The 20,791-nt window shown below is 40.4% G+C and overlaps 1 protein-coding gene across 1 annotated transcript; it reads right to left on the reverse strand.

Moving 5' to 3' along the window:
* Positions 1-6,002: 6,002 nt before the first annotated feature.
* LOC131682017 (MPN domain-containing protein CG4751) lies at positions 6,003-11,254 on the reverse strand. Its single transcript, XM_058963162.1, has 7 exons — positions 10,978-11,254; positions 10,785-10,892; positions 10,376-10,625; positions 10,217-10,319; positions 9,736-10,154; positions 8,216-9,682; positions 6,003-8,129 (listed from the first exon to the last, which is right to left on the reverse strand). The coding sequence occupies exons 1-7, from the start codon at positions 11,047-11,049 to the stop codon at positions 6,385-6,387; spliced, it is 4,164 nt and encodes a 1,387-aa protein (XP_058819145.1). The 5' UTR covers positions 11,050-11,254; the 3' UTR covers positions 6,003-6,384.
* Positions 11,255-20,791: the final 9,537 nt, after the last annotated feature.

Genomic DNA, 20,791 nt, shown 5'->3' on the forward strand with positions numbered 1-20,791 from the left:
AGACCAAATAAATATAGAAGCCTTTTCATTTTGTAACATATATTTTATTTAGGCCATCAATCAATATAGATGATTGGGAATGCGCATCTACTTGGTATTGAAAATCAATTGAAGAGATGTTTTGATGGGATCTAAAAGCATGTTCCATTACGGCATAGATCATCTTTTAAGAGTATCTAGCTACAGTGGAAAATAAACTCATCGTTACATGTAAGTTCTTATTCGTTACATTTAAGATGTTGGTTATTTGTGTTACAGTTTGTGGGTTCGCAGCTGCACTCATCCCCCGGGGATAGTCGTTGCGATTACGGAGGGGCCTGCTTAATTCCCATCGCTTGGTATTGACGTTCTGGAGTGGGAATGAAAAGCCTCTTTTTGGTCTTCGGGTATCGGGCACATAATTTGTTGTTAGAAGGTTCTCGGATATGGTTTAAGGTTCAGGTTCGTACCTAAAGTTCTGGATTTATCCGCTTACTTCTGTTAATGAGTGGTTGTTTTCACGCGGTGTTATCTAGTGATAGAAGTAGATTGACGTTACGTCTTCTGCTGCGGCGGGCCATCGAGGCGCGCGATTGTCTTCTATGTTTAGAGTATTAAGCTAAGATTACCCGACACACAGCCTATGTAGCCCGCAACGACGGCCTGTCGTCTCTTTCAAGGTTCAGAACTAGGACTGATTAGGGCGAGCCAGACAAATTCTATGTTGTTTTTATATAGTTCATCGGCAATTTAAGGCTATGCTAGCTAGTCTATGAAATTATAGTGTTACATAAGCATGCATGAAAAATATTTTCCATATTCTACTATTGATTCAGGAGTTTAAAAATTGAAGCATATCCCACCATTTGAATATCGGAAATTATGTTCCTATTGAAAATAATGAAAAAATAATAACTACTAATAAATTGAAAACATTATTATGACGGACATAGTATATCCATAATTGGTGTAATTACTCTATATGGTCATTGCCGCATTTTTCAGAAGTATCATGGACATAAATTGTTGCAGGGGGTATGGAATTTTAGTCGAACCCTTTTGGAAAGTGTTTTTATGAAGATCTACGACCGATTAAGTAAATAGATACTTTATTTCAGACATTCTATGTTGACTGACTGAATATTTTACGCTTATAATTTAAATATGGAGTTTGAGTTGAGTTTGAAACGATTTGAACAGTTGTTAACAATTAGTAAATATATGGTGGGCTCTCCTCACCCATTGGGATTGCATTTTACTACCATTGCTATCAATTACAGTGGCCCAGTACGATAATTGAGGAAATCACGTTTCCCGTTAAATCTGGTGCTTCTAGGTTTATGTCGTTTTCGAATCATCTTCGCATAATTGGGTGCAGCGAACTCTGCGTGTCTTTGCTGTAAACAATTTCATGCACTCACTATATTTCTTGGCAAATAGGATTTTCTGGTAGGATATTTTTTTGAATGGTGGATAAATTGGTTTCTGAGATTTCGTGGTGGCCGCGATAGAACTTTTCAACGCATGCACGCATTTTCAGAATACCTTTATAAAAAAATTGTCATCGTGATAAGAATGTGTAATCCCGATTGAACTCCATTGCATTGTAAATGCTATAATAAGGAGCAGATTAGTGCAAATGTATAATCGTGGGTGAATGCAGAACAGTGAGTCTAATGATGTAAGGCATGAAAACTATGCTCAATGGAACTATTCCAGTCAGTCTTGGATCACATACATTTGCAGCAACATCAGATTTTGATTCAAGAGCTTTCACGCCGCCACCCACGTTACGGCTTGGTAAGACTAAACTGGTGTCGAAAGGGGGTCAATTAAGGCTGTCTGACGTATTCTTGATGGTCACATCATTGCCGTTTCTGCATTAAAATAGGCAGACAGCCTTTCTTGATTTTAAAATTAGGGAATATGTATGTATTGACATATAATGTCTTTTTTGCTTCAGATAGTTGATATTTACGCCACCAGAGTTCCAAAGAAAATGGCGGATTCGATGACAGAGATATCGATTCTATGAGACGATCGACTGACGGTGTCAAAATAGCAGAAGAGATGATCAGCGGTAAGCTGAAACTTAGTATGTAAGTTTTAAAAGAGGAAGTGAGACACTACCCCTGAAATGTAATCTGTAAGCACTAACATTCATTATTATTTCAGCTCAAACAGTTCAGTACGTGATGGCGCTAGGCCTGTGACCTTTGACTGGCATGGTCCATTCTCATTGGTTCGAATGTCTTCATGGCTGGTTGGTAGACGTGTGCTTCTACTTACAAATGGATATATCTTTTCCCTTGGATGGAGGGATATGTGGATCCTCTTGGTTATCGACTTTGACCTTGGGTACGAGTTAGTTCGGGCAAGTAGTACAGGAATGGTACCTAAAAAATAGTCAATTATTCAGGACTTTTTTATGATCATTTAGCTCGATCAAGCATAACGGCTCTTAGAAATTGTAAGCAACCATTTTAAGTCGAACCAGATCGACATTCGTTTTGAGAAAAATTTATATGGAATCGAGGATTAATATTTCTCATGTCCTTTATGGGCAGAGAGAACTTTTCTCGTCTGGCTACTCAGCATAATGATGGTAGAAAAAATTGAGGATCGTAACAAATATGAATATTGACTGGAACAGGAATGATCAAATTCTGTATGCATGTGTGCCTATGTGTCGATGTGCATAGGAGCATTGTATCCCTGAGCAACACGAAAGGACAAACTCTGAGCCGCCATAACGCTCATTGGAAGGCGGGTGCACAGTTATAGGTGCACAGAGCACTGCATATACTGACATGTGCAACGGTGAGCCGATAGGTGTACATTTACTGCACATAGGTTGCAAAAATAGGTTATTGAGACAGCCCGATTGTACACTGATAAATAACAATACCATTAGTGCAAATGTATAGACAATATTGTGCAATGGTTCAATCACCGTCCAATGATCGTTGGTTCAATGCTTATGGTTACTTAGGTTCAATCTGAGCTAAGACATTCAAATTTTAAACGATTTTGTCCTGCGCGCCAATGCAATGTTTTGATTTTGACGATGAAATAAAAAGAAGCAGAAACGACGGCAGCCATTTTAGCTGCCACCTTGTGACTCTGTTCAGGATGTCCTTAACTGCACATTTCGGTGTAGCCACTACAACAAAACAAACAATAGTGAGAATTTCGCATTGAATCCGTTTACGTCTCTTCCTATTTTTCTTCTTGTTTTCTTGGTTCGAAGCGGATCAATCGACTATTTATGGATACGGTAAAAATACTAGCAGTGTTAGTCCTTATTCGTGAATACTTTTTCCCACAACTGTGCTGTTTCACCTTCTTCTTAAACCAGAATTCGATTGTCCCTGTTCTAGTCAATAGTGGTGATTGTCAGGATATAGATAAAGCAAATACTCATTTTTTATATTATCATTATTCTGCCTAGCTGGACGGGTGAAGACATTTAAAAGTTTCACAAAAAGAATCTCTGCCCATAAAGAATTTAGGTAATATTTATTCGCGATCCCCCATAAAGTTTTCTCGAACCGCATGTCCATCTGGTTCGGCTCGAACAGATCACACCGACCCGAAAAGACTACTCAGCATTTCTGGAAGCTGCTGTACTTGGTCGAGCTAAATAAACCTTTCCTGATTTAGCTTCATACCAAAGGTCAAAAGAGTCGACAACTAGCAGGATCCACATGTCCCCCACCCAAGTGAATTGATCTATCCACTTGCACATATCTACCTACACAGCCAAGAAGACTTCCGAACCAATGAGAATAGACTATGCCAGTCGTACGCCACAGGTCCAGCGCCATACCGTACAGTTCCTGAAATTATATATGTATTAGTGCTGCTTATTGGTGGAACGAAAGGTCCAGCATACTCCGAGCTACCTGCCCAAAAACCAGGACACGCGTTCATACAGCAAGCTCTAAGACAGTCAGAGAAATATGCAAGGTGACATTCCAGGCGGCTGGGACCGCTTTTAAACGCGAGATAGTGCTAAGGAAGTCCACCTGATACAAGTAGCTGTGCAGAGAAGTAAACGCTAATCCGTGGGGCAATGCTTATCGCGTCATGTTGGCCAGGATCAAGGGTCCAACGATGCCAGCTGAAATGCGCGCTGCCAAAATGAAGATTATCATGGAGGGTCTTTTCCTGGAGCACGACCCAACCGGCTGGCCACCTACACCGTACGTCGATGCAGACGGTGAAAATGCTGGTGACATCGAGTCTCAAACGGCGAGCTTCTTATAGCGGGAAAAGGACTGAAAGATATGCCTGGACGATGACTTCCCGGATAGATGGAAGATCCAGAAGCTAGTGTTGCCGCCAAACCAGAGAAGCTACCAGGAGATCCAAAAACGTATCGGCCTATGTGCCTGCTGGGTACAATCGGTAAACTTCTGGAAAGGGTTATCCTCAACAGGCTGACGAACTACGCTGAAAGTGAGAACGGACTAACACAAAGGCAGTTCGGATTCCGGAAAGGGATATCAGGACGGTGGACGCAATCCGCGCAGTCATCGCGAGTGCGAACGTTAAGGCAGAAGAGAAGGGATAATCACTACTGCACCGTGGTAGCGATTGCCGTGAAGAACGCGTTCAACAGTGCCAGCTGGGTTGTGATCGCTGTAGCGCTGCACTGAATGCGGGTTGCGGACTATGTGTGCAAGGTTCTGAAAAGTTACTTTTAGAACCGAGTACCAGTCTACGAAACGAACATGAGGCAGAGGTCGATTAAGGTCACGGTGGGAGTACCTCAGGGCTCCAGATGTTGGTGGCAGAAACAATGGGCATCGTGGAAAACTGGATAGCTGACGTCCAGGACAACGCGGAGAAAGGAAGGTGAACCCACTGACTCATCCCAAACTTGTCGGCTTGGGTGCATAGGAAGAATGGAGAGGTAAACTTCTATTTGATTTGAAGTACCGGTTTGGACATGCTTCGTTGCTCCTTTGTCCGGTGCGTATGAACGTGCAAGAGACGTGGTTTTCGGATGCCCTAGGTTCGAAGAAGTTTGAAAGGGTATGTCTGGTGTGATAATTGACAATATTATCAAAGAGCTGTGCAACGATGAGTATATCTGGCAAGCTGTCAACAGAGTAGTACGAGTATAATCTCTGAGCTACAGAGAAAGTGACGAAGGAACTAACAAAGTAGCGCCGTCGGCTAGAAAGCGGTCGTGCAAACACAAGCCGGGTTTCGGAAGAAATTTCGCACCGGGGAACTCTCCGCCGGTGTAGACTAGGTCCACCGCCGGGGACCAGTTGAGTAATACGCAGTCAGTCGGAGTAGGGTAGTTTCACGCCGGATAATATCCGAGTAGATCTCGATAAAGCTGGGAGCTAAATGGCTCAAGAAACGGGTATCGGTGTAGGGGAACTCTCAGTCGGATTAGGGTAAGTTCACGGCCGGGGACTATCCGAGTGGATCGGGATAAGGCTGGGAGCTAAATGACTCACGGAATCAGGAGATACATGGCTAATGTAGACAAGAAGCAAGAGAAGTCGAGTGTAAAATGGCTCAAAGTGCGAGAAGCCATTTTATGGAGCAAATGAGGCTTCGAGATAGATGCAGAAAACTCGTGAGCAAAAAAAAGATGTGCGACGAGCAACCCCCACCTTCCAACGATGCAATACCTTGACGTAGTTCCTTGAGGAAGAATGCTAAAAAAGTAAGGAGTGATTTAAGTGGTTAGGCACAAAAGTGAGTCATGAGTTCCACACAGCGCCAATACACTACAGTTCAGGCTTTTGAAGTTTTTTAAATCTTGTAATAAAAATATAGTTAAGTTAGTTAGTTAACTTGGGAAGTGCTTAATCCACACTAACGGAAAAAATGTGATTATAATTTATAACTTGCCACTTTAAGTTTTATTCCTGTTTAAAAGAAACATCTACGTTTCGAAAAAACTCCACTATTTCGAAAGCTTATGGAAAACGTGCCAGAACTAAGGTTTCAGAATGTTAAGAATATCTCAATATTTTCATCACTCGATACATTTGCGCTGTGATCACACATAATACAATACCGTATCTGTTTATTTTTAATACTTCTAATGTAATCGCTATAAGTAGAATATGAGTGGAAAGTCAAACTAAATTGCGTACGTTTTTTTGCTGATAGTTACATCCAGCAGCCACGGAAATTGTGCAGCCATCTTTCACGTCTTCTGAGATTCCAATTGAAATGGAACTGTTATCTAATGATGATGGTTTCAGTACTTCTAACCATTTGCTATAGGTTGCCTTAAACGTAATTCATAAACCGTTTTACAAAGGTTCCAATATTAAAATTAATAAAATAATTTACAGCCGACAAGCGGCTAATTGAAAAAATAAAAAAAAATCATCCAGTCGAAATCTCACCTCCAAACAGAGCTGTTCTCATCTAGGGGTCCAAACTATCGGACGACAGCTTCGGTATCTTGCTGGGCGGTGCGGCGACGAGATCGGCAATTGAGGAGAACTCCATTCGCTTCTTGTACGGTGGCAATATTTGCGACGATGCGGATAGCACCGACGGAACGTTTTGATTCGATTGTAAAGCTGACATGTCTACCGGGGGTGTTTGAGGTGTCTTTCGGGACAGGTCTGCAGCTCCCAGCGGCGATGAAGCAGCCAGGGGAACACTGGATACGGCAAGATCAACTGCGCTAAAGTTGTACTTCGGTCCTAAAGACGGACTATCGCGACTGGCAGACTTGGTTGGCGTAGAACGAGCACCTGGTGACGCTGCAATCGGGGGTGGAGTTTCAATCTTGCTGGATGAAGACGTAGATGATGATGAAGATTTCGGCGGTTTCATCATCATTGAGTTGAATGCATCCTGCTGCAGTTTCAGCAGGGAAGCAGATGGAGCGAGATACATATTGTTCGCTTCAAGTGTAGCTTTAGCTAATGGATCCGGAATTTCAAATTTCTCTGACTGGAAGAGAGCTGACATTTCCGGCAATTTTACGGACGAAAAATTTGGGAACATTGAGAGATAGTCCAAGCTTTGCTTGGCGGCCGCAGCAGCTGCTGCAGTAGAAGTTGTGCTTGAATTCGCCGAAGATGTTGGAGCTGAACTTACACCTCCAAAAAGCATACTTAAATCGGAAGCCATTTTGCCTTGCCCATAGAGTAGTGCGTTCATGTCGGCTGCTCCCGTCCCACCAACGGCTGATGTGAATAGACTGTTCAACATTTCAGCTGGATTCGATGCAGCGTTTGTTGTGCTACGATCTACTGCGCCTTTGCTCTTATCGGATTTACTGGACTTATTGGAGGATGGCCGCTGCACGGGTTCAAATAGAGCCGACAGATTGCTTGCGGAAAGATAGGGGTTCATAGCAACTGCAGCCGCTGCCGCTGCATTGGCATTATCTCTTTCCCGCTCTCGTTCACGCTCCCGTTCTCGTTCTCTTTCCTTCTCTCGTCCTCTTTCTTCCTTGGCAGCAGCACTTCGGCTGGATTTACTGCTTCCTTCGCCAGCACCAACATTCGAACCAACACCGGAAGTTCCTTGAAGAAAGGCAGCAAAATCCAAGGTGTTGTTCGAAAGCGATTGTGCCTTCAGCAGCACCTGAATATCGTCCAAATTACCGGAATTCAAAATCTGTTGAATCTCAGGAACCTTTTGGGATTGATCGGCAAGTAAATTAATATCCGCAGCGGTTGGCATTGGCGGTAAGTAGGAATCGGTGGAGAAGATTGTACGAAGTTTGGAAATCAAATCACTGGCTGAGTCCTTTTTGTTGCTGTTTGCGGAATTGTTGCTACTGTTATTGATGCTGTTATTATTGTTATTGTTGTTACTAATCGATCCACCTGCGCTTCCCTTGGAGGAAGGTTTTTTAATAATAGATATCTCGCTTCCAAGGCTGCCCAGGGCTTGGGCCTGTTGGAGCAACATTTGAGAGTATTCGGGTGATTTCATCAAGTCTGCAAGCTTGTTCTGGTCGGACTTGCTCATGAAATCTGCGTAATCCATAAGAGATTGGTGTTGCTGTTGTTGTTGCTGCTGCAGAAGATTCTGTTGCGCTTGTTGAAGCTGCTGTTGAACTGATTGTTGGTGTTGCTGCTGCTGCTGCTGTTGTTGTTGAGATTTTGAACGTGACTTACTAGAAGATCGGCTGGATTTTCCACTGGAACCTAAGAAAAACAAAATTTTGATAAATATCAACCGTCGAGAACGATAGAAAAGCCAATCTGTTTACTGGTAATAGTTGGCGACTTACCGCTTGTACCACCAGCACCCAACGAACCGGCAGATGTTTGGCCGGTGAGCCCAGACATTCCCGCCAACGGGTTAGCATATTGGGACTGCATCAGCAAGCTTAGATTGCCTTTTTCGAGTTGTTGCATGAATTCTTTCATGTTGGGAATCGCCGGGTACCCTGGAGAATTAGAGGCAGCATTAGCAGCAGCTGCTGCAGGTGAAGGGGCTGTGGTTGAAGTCATAGTGGCGGATCCAGTGGTTACGGTAGAAGTTTGGCCGGATTTAGAAGTCATACTTCTATTCAGACTGTGCAGAAGAGTTTCGTTTATCTGAGAGTTAGAGATTCCTGAAGCAGCTGCTACTTGTGCAAGGGCGTTTAAAGCCGATAGTCCATATTCGTCCCGTTTGGTATTCTGGAATAAAGATGCGTAGTCCTGCGAGAGAAGATTTGACGGAATGGAACTTCCTAATGAGGCGAACGTTGCGGCATACAGATCGTGAATGTTGGAAACGTTTCCTCCCATGTTTCCGATCAATGAACTCAAAGTAGGGCTGTTTCGGTTACCAGTGCCTAGTATATCACCGATCGATAGTTTTCCAGGACTTGGAGCTGGCGAGTTGCGTGTACGGCTGCGACAGGACGACGTATCAGATTTGGCTGGAGATGGACTGGCTCGAACTGGGATCTCGAACTTTGCAGGACTTGCAGAATTCGATGGAATAGTTATAGGACTATCCCGTGGTGATGTGTTCGTTGTTATAGATCCCCCGTGATGGTTATTGTTGCTAGAGTTACCCGTGATCGTGTTGTTCTGATTGAGATTCGGTGGCAGTACTACCAGTGCACTTGACAAGGGCGAAGGAGTCATATTCAAGCCAGATGGTCGTTTTAATTGTGCCTGCAGGCTAGGAACTGCAAGCGAGGGCACTTTAGTATCGTCATCCTTCAGTGAAATGACGTCAGAATCACCCATTTCTGAAATTCCTTCGAAATCGTCGTCATGCTTTGCCTCCGCAGAAATACCACCTTCATCGGCTTGCGTCAAATTAACAACCATCGGGGCTGAGATGGGCTCTGGTAGTTTAGGGATGCTAATTGGTGCAGGCGGAGGCGGAGGAGGCTCTGGCACGATTACAATCTCTTCATGGTCCAATCCCAACAATTCACGAATCCAGTTCCAGAAATGCCCATTCATCGAATCCAAAGGAAATTTGGATTCCAAAGTTTTTTTCAACTTTTCAATATATGTAATCTCATGTTTGTAAACCGATTGAAAATTGATTAGTTCCCGTTTGAATTGCTTGTAATAATCAACCGTAAGCATCATTTCCTCCTTAATTTCTTCCGAAAGTGTTTCATCTGGAACCAACGAGTACGACATCAGCATAGGTCGTCCGTATTCCGCTGGTCGATTTTCCGGTGGAGGTAGCACCCAGAATGACATTATGCTAGACTCCGAAGAAACATTATCATCGTTGTAGGGGGCTATAAAATATACATATTATTAAAAAGAATTGTTTTTGCTTCACACTACTTACAGCAAATGAATCCTACACAAGGTATATAGGACGCTTCGGTAGGTCCTCTCATTTTGATCTGGTACTCCAGCTGTGCATCACAATCCCTCAAGGTCGGCTGTACTGGGAACCGCGGATGCGAATGATACCAGCCTACGAGATTAAGGTTCTTTTTGACCATTAATTTTTGTATCTGCAGTTCACATATTGCTGCCTTATCTCGGTCGAAACGCGAATTTCTGCACGGAAATGCATGCGTGATGGAAAGATTGTGTGCATTGATATCCCATGTTCCACCCAGATAACCACAAACTTCGTTGTTCGTCAGATGGCAGTGGAAATCCATCAAGAGGATGGTGGAAGTACTGACCGACACCAGAAACGGCTGCATTTTACCAATAGATGTGAATGGGATCGATTCGATCAGTGTATTTGCATCACTATTAACAAATATAAAATAATCAATCTAGTTTTCCTATTAAAATACTACAATAATACATACTGTAAAATGTTGCGATTGCTGACCGTGTTATGCTGTACCACATTTCTTCGCACTGGTGGAGGCTCCATAGCTGTTTTGTCTTCTTCGATTTCCTCAATAATATCTGTTGAAATACTAACTTATTACTCAACCAAAATAACACTAGGGAGGCAAACTAACCTTCATTAGTAACCGTTTCGTCTTTGTGATCCTTCTCCTTGAGCAGCTGTTTTCGGTGGTAGGCCACTTTGTATGCATCCAACTTGCGGCCTTTGTATTTCACCGATGCCCATCCACAACCCGATTTTTTGTCCGGATTGATGATACGCTTGCAGTAGATGGCCCAAGCGCTTGGCGAGCAAAATATTGTTTCCGTTTCGTGAGACTTTATTTTTCCATCCGGTAATAAGTCACCGACAAACTTTTGTCCCTAAAAAACAAAATCAAAAATTACTTTGCTTTGAAATACCAGTGCAACAAATTTCGTTTTAAGATGATTAACAATATCTGGAGATTTCTATGAAATTTCCAGTGTACATCTAGTTTACACATAATTGTGGGTGGGCGAAGATTAGCACAAAACACTCACCAAGTACTCTATACTCATGGCCGCCTTTCCCGGTTGTAGAACATTCGCTCCCAGCAGCATTTGCAGCGTAACCGTTTTACCGGGGAAGTATCCCGATCTATCGCCATCCTACAACATATCGAACAGACCAAAGAACATTAAAATTAATAAATGATTGATGCAATCCACCCGCACAGGCAGCCATAATACAAACATCATCGATAAACTCGTCCGTAATGTCACTTTCGTCATGGTGCGACTCCTCTTCGCTAGCTTTTGTTGACATTTTCGGGCACAATTTCCTGTTTGATAACACACAAAAACTGTCGGTTTATAACAGAAATACCATCATCAAGCACTTATTTCATAAGGAGCACTATTTTTCGCTGAAAAACACGTATAAATAATGTAGATTTTGCAAATAAAAAAGCACTATCGCATCAACGACCATGAAACGGAGGCGGTGCGAGAAAAATGTTCTACACACACCGCTCAAGCTTTATGAATGAGAATGACGTTTAGCGTCGTGGTGTTTGCGGAACGTCATGAGAAAGGAATGTGTACGGCGGCTGAAATGTTTCGGAAATCGGAATTGGCGGCGGCAAACAAATATGATTTTGAATACAACGTAACTAACAATATTACATTTAATGTAATCAAACTTATATTACTCCGTCGAATTTTACGCTTCTACTAAAAAGCAACCACTATATTAGTTGTATAACGGCTTGCCGTAGTTTCTAAGGGTCGATTTCCATCCTCAGCGCTTAAACCAAGCTTAAACGTACTGGTGAACCATGTTTAAAAATTAAGCGAGGGCGAAAAAATCGGCCCTAAGCGCGAGTAATTATAAGCTTTTTGCAAATTTTTCAAATGTTTATTAACTTTATACAAGCTCTGGAAATGTTTAGAAGCTGCACGAACATCAAACATTGATGTTCGTATAGTATACACCGGATTCTGTTTTTGCACGCACTTTTTTTGCACGGATTTTTTTTGCACGACTTTTTTTGCACGGTTTTGCAAAATAACACGATTTTTATGTACACCAAATTCTTTTTTTGCACGGGGGATGCGTTCCGTGCAAAAAAAAAACCGTGTAAAAAAAAATTCGTGTTATTTCGAGAAACCGTGTAAAAAAAATCCGTGCTATTTCGAGAAACCGTGCAAAAAAAATCCGTGTTATTTTGAGAAACCGTGCAAAAAAAATCCGTGCTATTTTGAGAAACCGTGTAAAAAAAATCTGATTTTTTTTTATTTAACAGCTATTTTCTAATGGTGTTTAACAATGAATACTGTTGGACATTTTAAATGCACAAGGGGGCTGTCAGTGTGCCCAGTAGAAGTTTTTTAATTTTTCGAGGTTTTTTTTAGAAAAATGTAAGTTTTTTTATTCGTTAAAAGAAGTTATTGTCCTTTGAAAAGCAATAGTTAAAATGGTAAAATGTTTCAACTATTTAGAGTTTGTTAACTTTTTGTAGATTACACTGTGCTACAGTGATTTTAAACTTTTAAAATGAACTAGTATAACAAATGCGATACAAAGTAATGTACACACGAAAATTTGAAGCAAACAAACATTTTTTGGGACCTTTGCCACAACAAAATTAGCTGCGTTGTCATTTTCAGCCGATTTTCGGTTTTGTAACATTTTTTGAACGAAGAAAACTAGACCTTTCGAACAGTATGCGGTCATATACAGTTTGGTAAGAAACATTGTTCGATTCTTGGACAACAATATCAAAATTGTATTTTTTTGCGATTTTTTCATGTAAATGGTTATCTTCTCATTAAAAGAATTTTCATGAAAAGTAAAAAAATCATTTTGATGCAAAGACTCTTGCGCAATTGAAATGTCAGAAATTGTCAATTTTCAACGGCCTATTGATTGGCTTTTACTTAATTAAATACTCTTTCCTGGAAAGAGGCAGCATTTGCCATTTTGCAATGTTGACATTTGCCATTTTGCAATGTTTGATTAAAAATTCTATATAGTTGAAGTTGAAAAATTCGCTATTTTTCACTTAGCGAATCTAGTTTTTTTAACGACTGCAACCTATGCCTTGGTGGATATCGGTCCGTCCCGCGAGGCAAACTTTGCAAAATCGTACGAAATTGCGACTATCTGCCAATTAAACACCGATCTTCAGGAGGACGATAAAGTTTTGTGCATGTGTGTCTCAAAAAGTGTGATGTCCTCTAATTTGTCTACTTCTAAAAAATATTCTCCTGCCAGTGCGTTTGAGTCGTCTATATCTATACTAAACCAATTTAGAATTAGAACCGCCTTTGTTTCTATTCTTTTCTTTCGTCTCCTAGGTCTGAAGCGGATCAATCGACTATTAATAAATATGATAAAAGATGCCAGCAGTATTGGCCCTTATTCGCAAATACTTTATTCACTACAACTGTGCTATATTTCTTCTCGATCTTATAACAGAATTTGAAAATCTCTGTTCTAAATAGTCGATATTGGTAGTTGTTATGATGTACAATACATTAGGAAAATATGCTAAAGTAGTGACAATATTTTTCAGTTCCACAGATACAATCTCCCTTTATTGGATACTTCAGAGTTATTCGCATCTGCTCTCGGAGACCACCAATCCTCCAAACACATTTCAACCCCTGAGCATTCAACTCGAGCATATCACACCGAGGAAGCGATTTGTTATTTCCAAGAACCAAAGCTCGAGTGAAACAATCAACATTCTCGTAGGTGCCAGTCCTGCACATCTTCTTGGAACCAGCTAACATATCCAAGCTCGACAGCTAGCTGAAGTCACATATATCTCCACCCAAGCGAAGTGATCAATTCGCTTGTAAGTAGGACCACTCATCTACAAACCAGTCATGAACACATCCGTACCAACGAGAATGGATCATACCAGACGAAGGCCACAGGTCCAGCACCAACTTGTCCCATCTCAGTAAAAAAATAGACTTGTGCCTGTTCCTAACTCTTTGAAAGCTCTATTTAATCAGAGATCACTAATTGGTTGATAAAAAGAAACATCAGTCGTTATCTACTCAGACCAAACAATACGTATTGCGTATTCCTGCATATTAAAATCTCCGCTATCAGTTTCTAGCTTATCAAACTGAACAAGCAAAATTAATATACTTTGTGTAGTGGCACTACCCGGGGAACTTGGCCAAATACCAATTGCTCCATTGCCAATGCGATGTGATATATGAACCGGAATATTATTTGATGATATCTAAAAAGCATACAATCCTATACAAACCATAGCCCAACATTATTGATTTTCAACTACCATAACTTGAATTTTGATTAACAACTCTTTTCCTAAAATTGAAAAATACGTGATTTTTACACATTGGCAGATCATCCCCATTTGTATTGCAAATATCCAATGCCATTAATTTTCAGCTGCCGTTACTAAATGCCTATTAAAAAAAAATATTTTTTTTGCACGGTTTCTCGAAATAACACGGATTTTTTTTGCACGGTTTCTCAAAATACCACGGATTTTTTTTGCACGGTTTCTCGAAATAACACGGATTTTTTTTACACGGTTTCTCGAAATAGCACGGATTTTTTTTGCACGGTTTTTTTTTCACGGGATGATCAAATCATTAAACTGGTATATCGAAATAGGTATTTTATACATAAAAATCGTGTTATTTTGCAAAACCGTGCAAAAAAAGTCGTGCAAAAAAAATCCGTGCAAAAAAAGTGCGTGCAAAAACAGAATCCGGTGTATAAAATACCTATTTCGATATACCAGTTTAATGATTTGATCATCCCGTGAAAAAAAAACCGTGCAAAAAAAATCCGTGCTATTTCGAGAAACCGTGTAAAAAAAATCCGTGTTATTTCGAGAAACCGTGCAAAAAAAATCCGTGGTATTTTGAGAAACCGTGCAAAAAAAATCCGTGTTATTTCGAGAAACCGTGCAAAAAAAAATATTTTTTTTTAATAGGCATTTAGTAACGGCAGCTGAAAATTAATGGCATTGGATATTTGCAATACAAATGGGGATGATCTGCCAATGTGTAAAAATCACGTATTTTTCAATTTTAGGAAAAGAGTTGTTAATCAAAATTCAAGTTATGGTAGTTGAAAATCAATAATGTTGGGCTATGGTTTGTATAGGATTGTATGCTTTTTAGATATCATCAAATAATATTCCGGTTCATATATCACATCGCATTGGCAATGGAGCAATTGGTATTTGGCCAAGTTCCCCGGGTAGTGCCACTACACAAAGTATATTAATTTTGCTTGTTCAGTTTGATAAGCTAGAAACTGATAGCGGAGATTTTAATATGCAGGAATACGCAATACGTATTGTTTGGTCTGAGTAGATAACGACTGATGTTTCTTTTTATCAACCAATTAGTGATCTCTGATTAAATAGAGCTTTCAAAGAGTTAGGAACAGGCACAAGTCTATTTTTTTACTGAGATGGGACAAGTTGGTGCTGGACCTGTGGCCTTCGTCTGGTATGATCCATTCTCGTTGGTACGGATGTGTTCATGACTGGTTTGTAGATGAGTGGTCCTACTTACAAGCGAATTGATCACTTCGCTTGGGTGGAGATATATGTGACTTCAGCTAGCTGTCGAGCTTGGATATGTTAGCTGGTTCCAAGAAGATGTGCAGGACTGGCACCTACGAGAATGTTGATTGTTTCACTCGAGCTTTGGTTCTTGGAAATAACAAATCGCTTCCTCGGTGTGATATGCTCGAGTTGAATGCTCAGGGGTTGAAATGTGTTTGGAGGATTGGTGGTCTCCGAGAGCAGATGCGAATAACTCTGAAGTATCCAATAAAGGGAGATTGTATCTGTGGAACTGAAAAATATTGTCACTACTTTAGCATATTTTCCTAATGTATTGTACATCATAACAACTACCAATATCGACTATTTAGAACAGAGATTTTCAAATTCTGTTATAAGATCGAGAAGAAATATAGCACAGTTGTAGTGAATAAAGTATTTGCGAATAAGGGCCAATACTGCTGGCATCTTTTATCATATTTATTAATAGTCGATTGATCCGCTTCAGACCTAGGAGACGAAAGAAAAGAATAGAAACAAAGGCGGTTCTAATTCTAAATTGGTTTAGTATAGATATAGACGACTCAAACGCACTGGCAGGAGAATATTTTTTAGAAGTAGACAAATTAGAGGACATCACACTTTTTGAGACACACATGCACAAAACTTTATCGTCCTCCTGAAGATCGGTGTTTAATTGGCAGATAGTCGCAATTTCGTACGATTTTGCAAAGTTTGCCTCGCGGGACGGACCGATATCCACCAAGGCATAGGTTGCAGTCGTTAAAAAAACTAGATTCGCTAAGTGAAAAATAGCGAATTTTTCAACTTCAACTATATAGAATTTTTAATCAAACATTGCAAAATGGCAAATGTCAACATTGCAAAATGGCAAATGCTGCCTCTTTCCAGGAAAGAGTATTTAATTAAGTAAAAGCCAATCAATAGGCCGTTGAAAATTGACAATTTCTGACATTTCAATTGCGCAAGAGTCTTTGCATCAAAATGATTTTTTTACTTTTCATGAAAATTCTTTTAATGAGAAGATAACCATTTACATGAAAAAATCGCAAAAAAATACAATTTTGATATTGTTGTCCAAGAATCGAACAATGTTTCTTACCAAACTGTATATGACCGCATACTGTTCGAAAGGTCTAGTTTTCTTCGTTCAAAAAATGTTACAAAACCGAAAATCGGCTGAAAATGACAACGCAGCTAATTTTGTTGTGGCAAAGGTCCCAAAAAATGTTTGTTTGCTTCAAATTTTCGTGTGTACATTACTTTGTATCGCATTTGTTATACTAGTTCATTTTAAAAGTTTAAAATCACTGTAGCACAGTGTAATCTACAAAAAGTTAACAAACTCTAAATAGTTGAAACATTTTACCATTTTAACTATTGCTTTTCAAAGGACAATAACTTCTTTTAACGAATAAAAAACTTACATTTTTCTAAAAAAAACCTCGAAAAATTAAAAAACTTCTACTGGGCACACTGACAGCCCCCTTGTGCATTTAAAATGTCCAACAGTATTCATTGTTAAACACCATTAGAAAATAGCTGTTAAATAAAAAAAAATCAGATTTTTTTTACACGGTTTCTCAAAATAGCACGGATTTTTTTTGCACGGTTTCTCAAAATAACACGGATTTTTTTTGCACGGTTTCTCGAAATAGCACGGATTTTTTTTACACGGTTTCTCGAAATAACACGAATTTTTTTTTACACGGTTTTTTTTTGCACGGAACGCATCCCCCGTGCAAAAAAAGAATTTGGTGTATATGGGCTACATGTAGGCCATACTGTAGAGCCGAAAAGCGTTGTAGCTATAAGCCAAATATTGTCATCGATGCCGTTTTTAGGCCTAAAATGTTGGCATTCCCATCAATATTGAAAATAAATGTCAAATCAAAACAATTATTACATGAGGCAAATTGTGCGTGCTGGAAACTTTGTCAGCTTTGAAGGTTGGGACATGTTGTCGCAAACATAACAAAGGGATCAAAACCAGGGGCAGATCACTTGTGATGCATTTTTAAAAATCAGCTAAATTAAATGCATTTCTTTCCATCAAAATAGAAATTCATAATGTATTTTGCGTTGCGTGCAATATATTATGCGTTGCGTGTAAGACGTCAAAACCCTACAAAAAATCAGCCCTACATTCAACAAACAACGAACAAAGTGAATCACCGTAGAACGTTTGTTAAACAAACTTTTCTGCGAGGGAGTGCAAAAATTTCTAGAGTGATCTGCCCCTAGGATCAAAGTCTTCGAGCTATGAAAATTTCAATAAATTTTTTGTAATGACATGGAACGTTGCGGTAAACTAATACCAAATACAAATTAAATACGCCAAGGTTCCATACAAAAGGGTCATCGTTTTTTGGCTCACCGAAAACTAGATTTAAAGAACCCTATGCTTGAATTTTGCTTGCAAGTAACAAATACTGAAAAATGATAAGAAATGGCAACGCGTTTTGATAGATCCGATTCAAGCATGTCATGCTCAGACCTTTTTTTCAACAATTTGTTTATGGTTTTGAAGTAAAATTTTTGTAGATCGTGGAGTAAAATTTTTGTAGATTATTTACGACTGAGCCAAGTTAAAATCTTTTTCATACTAACTCCAGCAGAAAGTGCTTCGAATGGGATACGAAGAGTGCGATAGCATTTATACCGGAGACATCGTTAGCAGAACTACCCAAAATGGTAGTCAATTGTACGGCAGGTGCTGATTATAACCCGCGTACACACAACTATGATGTAGAAGGTGATAATGCGGTTCACATGCTGCAGGATTATCGTCATCTTGCGCAGATGATCACAGGTGTATCAAGTAGAACCCACAAAGTAGCACCCGGGCGAGACGGACAAGGTGTTATTTCCAGGAAGTTGGGAATAGTGCACTTGTACAATGTGGAACCAAAACTGGCGTTACTGTCGGTTGAAAGTAACAAACATCCACTCAATAAACTAAAAAAATATAATTCAGCTTTTGTGGAAGCTTTTTAGGAAGATGACGGACATATTTGTAGAACGAATGAACGGTATTCCATATTCGATGCACAAGAATGTAGAACTATTCAAAGTCTAATGGGTCGTGCAAACTTTGCACCCGACGCGTAAGTTGCAGTACTTTCTCTGGTTCTCCAGTCAGAATATACAGCTGCACTGATAGGAGTGAGTGGTTTTTGGAAATCGACAATTGGTGGAAAAAAATTACAAAACAACCGACTTGCACAACTTTTTGAAACTGTGGCTTCGAGGTCAGCTGCCGATTTTTTTTTTGTACGAGAAGCTAATGAAACATCCGCTGCCGACGACTCAATGCAACCAAGGTCGAAGTCGCCACCTTTGCTTAACAACCCACAGTATGACTATAGTTTTCTTTATGAAATGTGGGGAATAAAGTTAACGATTTCCTTACTACGTGAATTTTATCTGTATTTATGAGTATTCTTCCTAAATCTTCCAGGGATATCTGATAAAATTAGTTCGAGGTTTCTATAAGTCTTTCAATGATACTGTTTTATCTTAGTTCAGATATACGGGATTATTCGATGACTTATTGAATTGTTTGAAAAACTGGATCTAGTATCGTTTTATGTTTCTGGCGCGTTATTCGTCGTCCAATTCCTGGTATGGATACGTTTACTCATTTCTTCTCACAATCCCGTCTATCAAACAAACATCGCGTTGTTGCACTCCTTATTACAGAAGCCATCAATAAAAATACCACGCAACCGTTGATACTTGCGTTACAATTCAGCCACGGATTGACTCTCGACGAATAGTCATTACCATGAAAGTCACACGCGTAGAAGTTGCATTCTTCGTCGCACAGATAGGTATCCTGCTTCTCTCGACTACCGTTTTTAGTGCACTGCGCCCGCTGATACTTTAAATAATCGCGTACGTATTCAGAATACCTTTCTTGCTGGTACTCTCAAAGCATCTATTGTAAGAAGGGTTATGCATATTACAGGCCCACTTTGGAGGACAGAAGGACAGTGCAGCACTAGAAACCACCCAGTTTATTCTGACAGGCGACACCGCGCTCTCATGGGCTTGGGCTACATTCCTCCAAAATGTCAATCTCAGGTAATACCTACCACTGTCTCCCAGAGGACATTCACAACGGTAAGCGCAATCCTCCACAATCTAATCCGTTGATGCATTGGTTCGAATCGTGCCCAGAATATTGGTTCCGTTTTCTAGACGACACAGACTACCATTCAGGTAGGTGAGTTAGCGCAGGAGTGATAGTCATTCACAAGTTGAACGCAGCTTAGCGGTCCTGGTGTCGAAAGACATTCGTTGATGTCTCCTTGGCATCGTAATCCCACAAACCAGGGCAAACAAACGACACTCAAATCCACCAATTTTATCAATACAGCTTCCATTTTGTGACAGGTGTCAGGAGTAGTCATCCGAATTTTTAGTTAAGAATTTACCATCAAATAAACGCCCATTTCTGTCACCTCACCAAGATACACTTTTGTTGGTGCTTTCTTTGGTTAAACCTGTAGTACACGGGACGGATCTCTGAGACAATGAGACTATTATACTAACCTAGTTTTGTTTACATAGACTGAGTTGTTGGGATTGCAGCCAGGTCTATGATCATGTGCAATGGGTGATTGTAATTTTTTTGTAAATGTAGTTTAATTTTCGTGACATCCAACAAAATTGACAGCTTTTTATTCAATTTCTCCCGCAGTTCAACCTAATCTATGTAATCTGCAATCGTGTTCATCTTGACAAAGGACTGGAATCGAAGTTTCCGGTTTTGTGGTAGATGGGGAACATACGAATTTATCTCTATTAATTTCCGGGGATCAAGACAACCTAAAATGCCAAATATCTCAAATCTGAAAATGTTTTGACACATAGCTGCGCTAGCTTGACGAACACGATAGTGCCGACTTTACAGTAAGGGGTGATCGGCAGACCAATTTTGGAAGCCACCAGTGCCGTGAAGGCAGCACCAATTTCGGTGGTGAACCCTTTTGATGGGGTAATTTTGGTGAGATCATTGTCAATTGCCTCTATGACACGACGGCCCCATAGCCTAGTGAGATATCGATGTCACCGCAATGCAAGCGGAGTTTCAGACTTTTGCAATACTGAGCCTTCCCGATAGATTATAAAGAGAGCAATGAGTGGTCCTATCGCGTTACGCACATCGTTACCACCGTGAGCAAAACTTGCGAATGTCGCAGTCAGTATTTGCAGGAACGAAAAAGCGGGCTGACACTTCCTCATTTGATTGTGTCTGCTCGACGAATCACAATCCGAATCACCGACAGTGCGTGTGACTTTGTCCTGATTCAGAATCTTGTTCTGCCAAGGAACGACGAAAAGCTGCACGAGTACAGCAACCAACAGTCCTACTAATAACTACCGCCATCCAAGTTGGGATGTTATCCATGTAGAGAAGCATCGGTCCATCGTGCACAATACTGAATATGCAAACTGCCAGTGTGGCTCCGT

This window comes from Topomyia yanbarensis, chromosome 2, assembly GCF_030247195.1.
Source record: "Topomyia yanbarensis strain Yona2022 chromosome 2, ASM3024719v1, whole genome shotgun sequence".
Lineage (NCBI taxonomy): Eukaryota > Metazoa > Arthropoda > Insecta > Diptera > Culicidae > Topomyia > Topomyia yanbarensis.

Coding starts and splice junctions, on each gene's coding strand:
- LOC131682017 (XM_058963162.1), bottom strand. CDS start 11,049: ATGTCAACAAAAGCTAGCGAAGAGGAGTCGCACCATGACGAAAGTGAC. Junction 10,893..10,977: donor CGGACGAGTTTATCGATGAT/GTTTGTATTATG, acceptor GATATGTTGTAG/GATGGCGATAGATCGGGATA. Junction 8,130..8,215: donor GGGTGCTGGTGGTACAAGCG/GTAAGTCGCCAA, acceptor TGTTTTTCTTAG/GTTCCAGTGGAAAATCCAGC.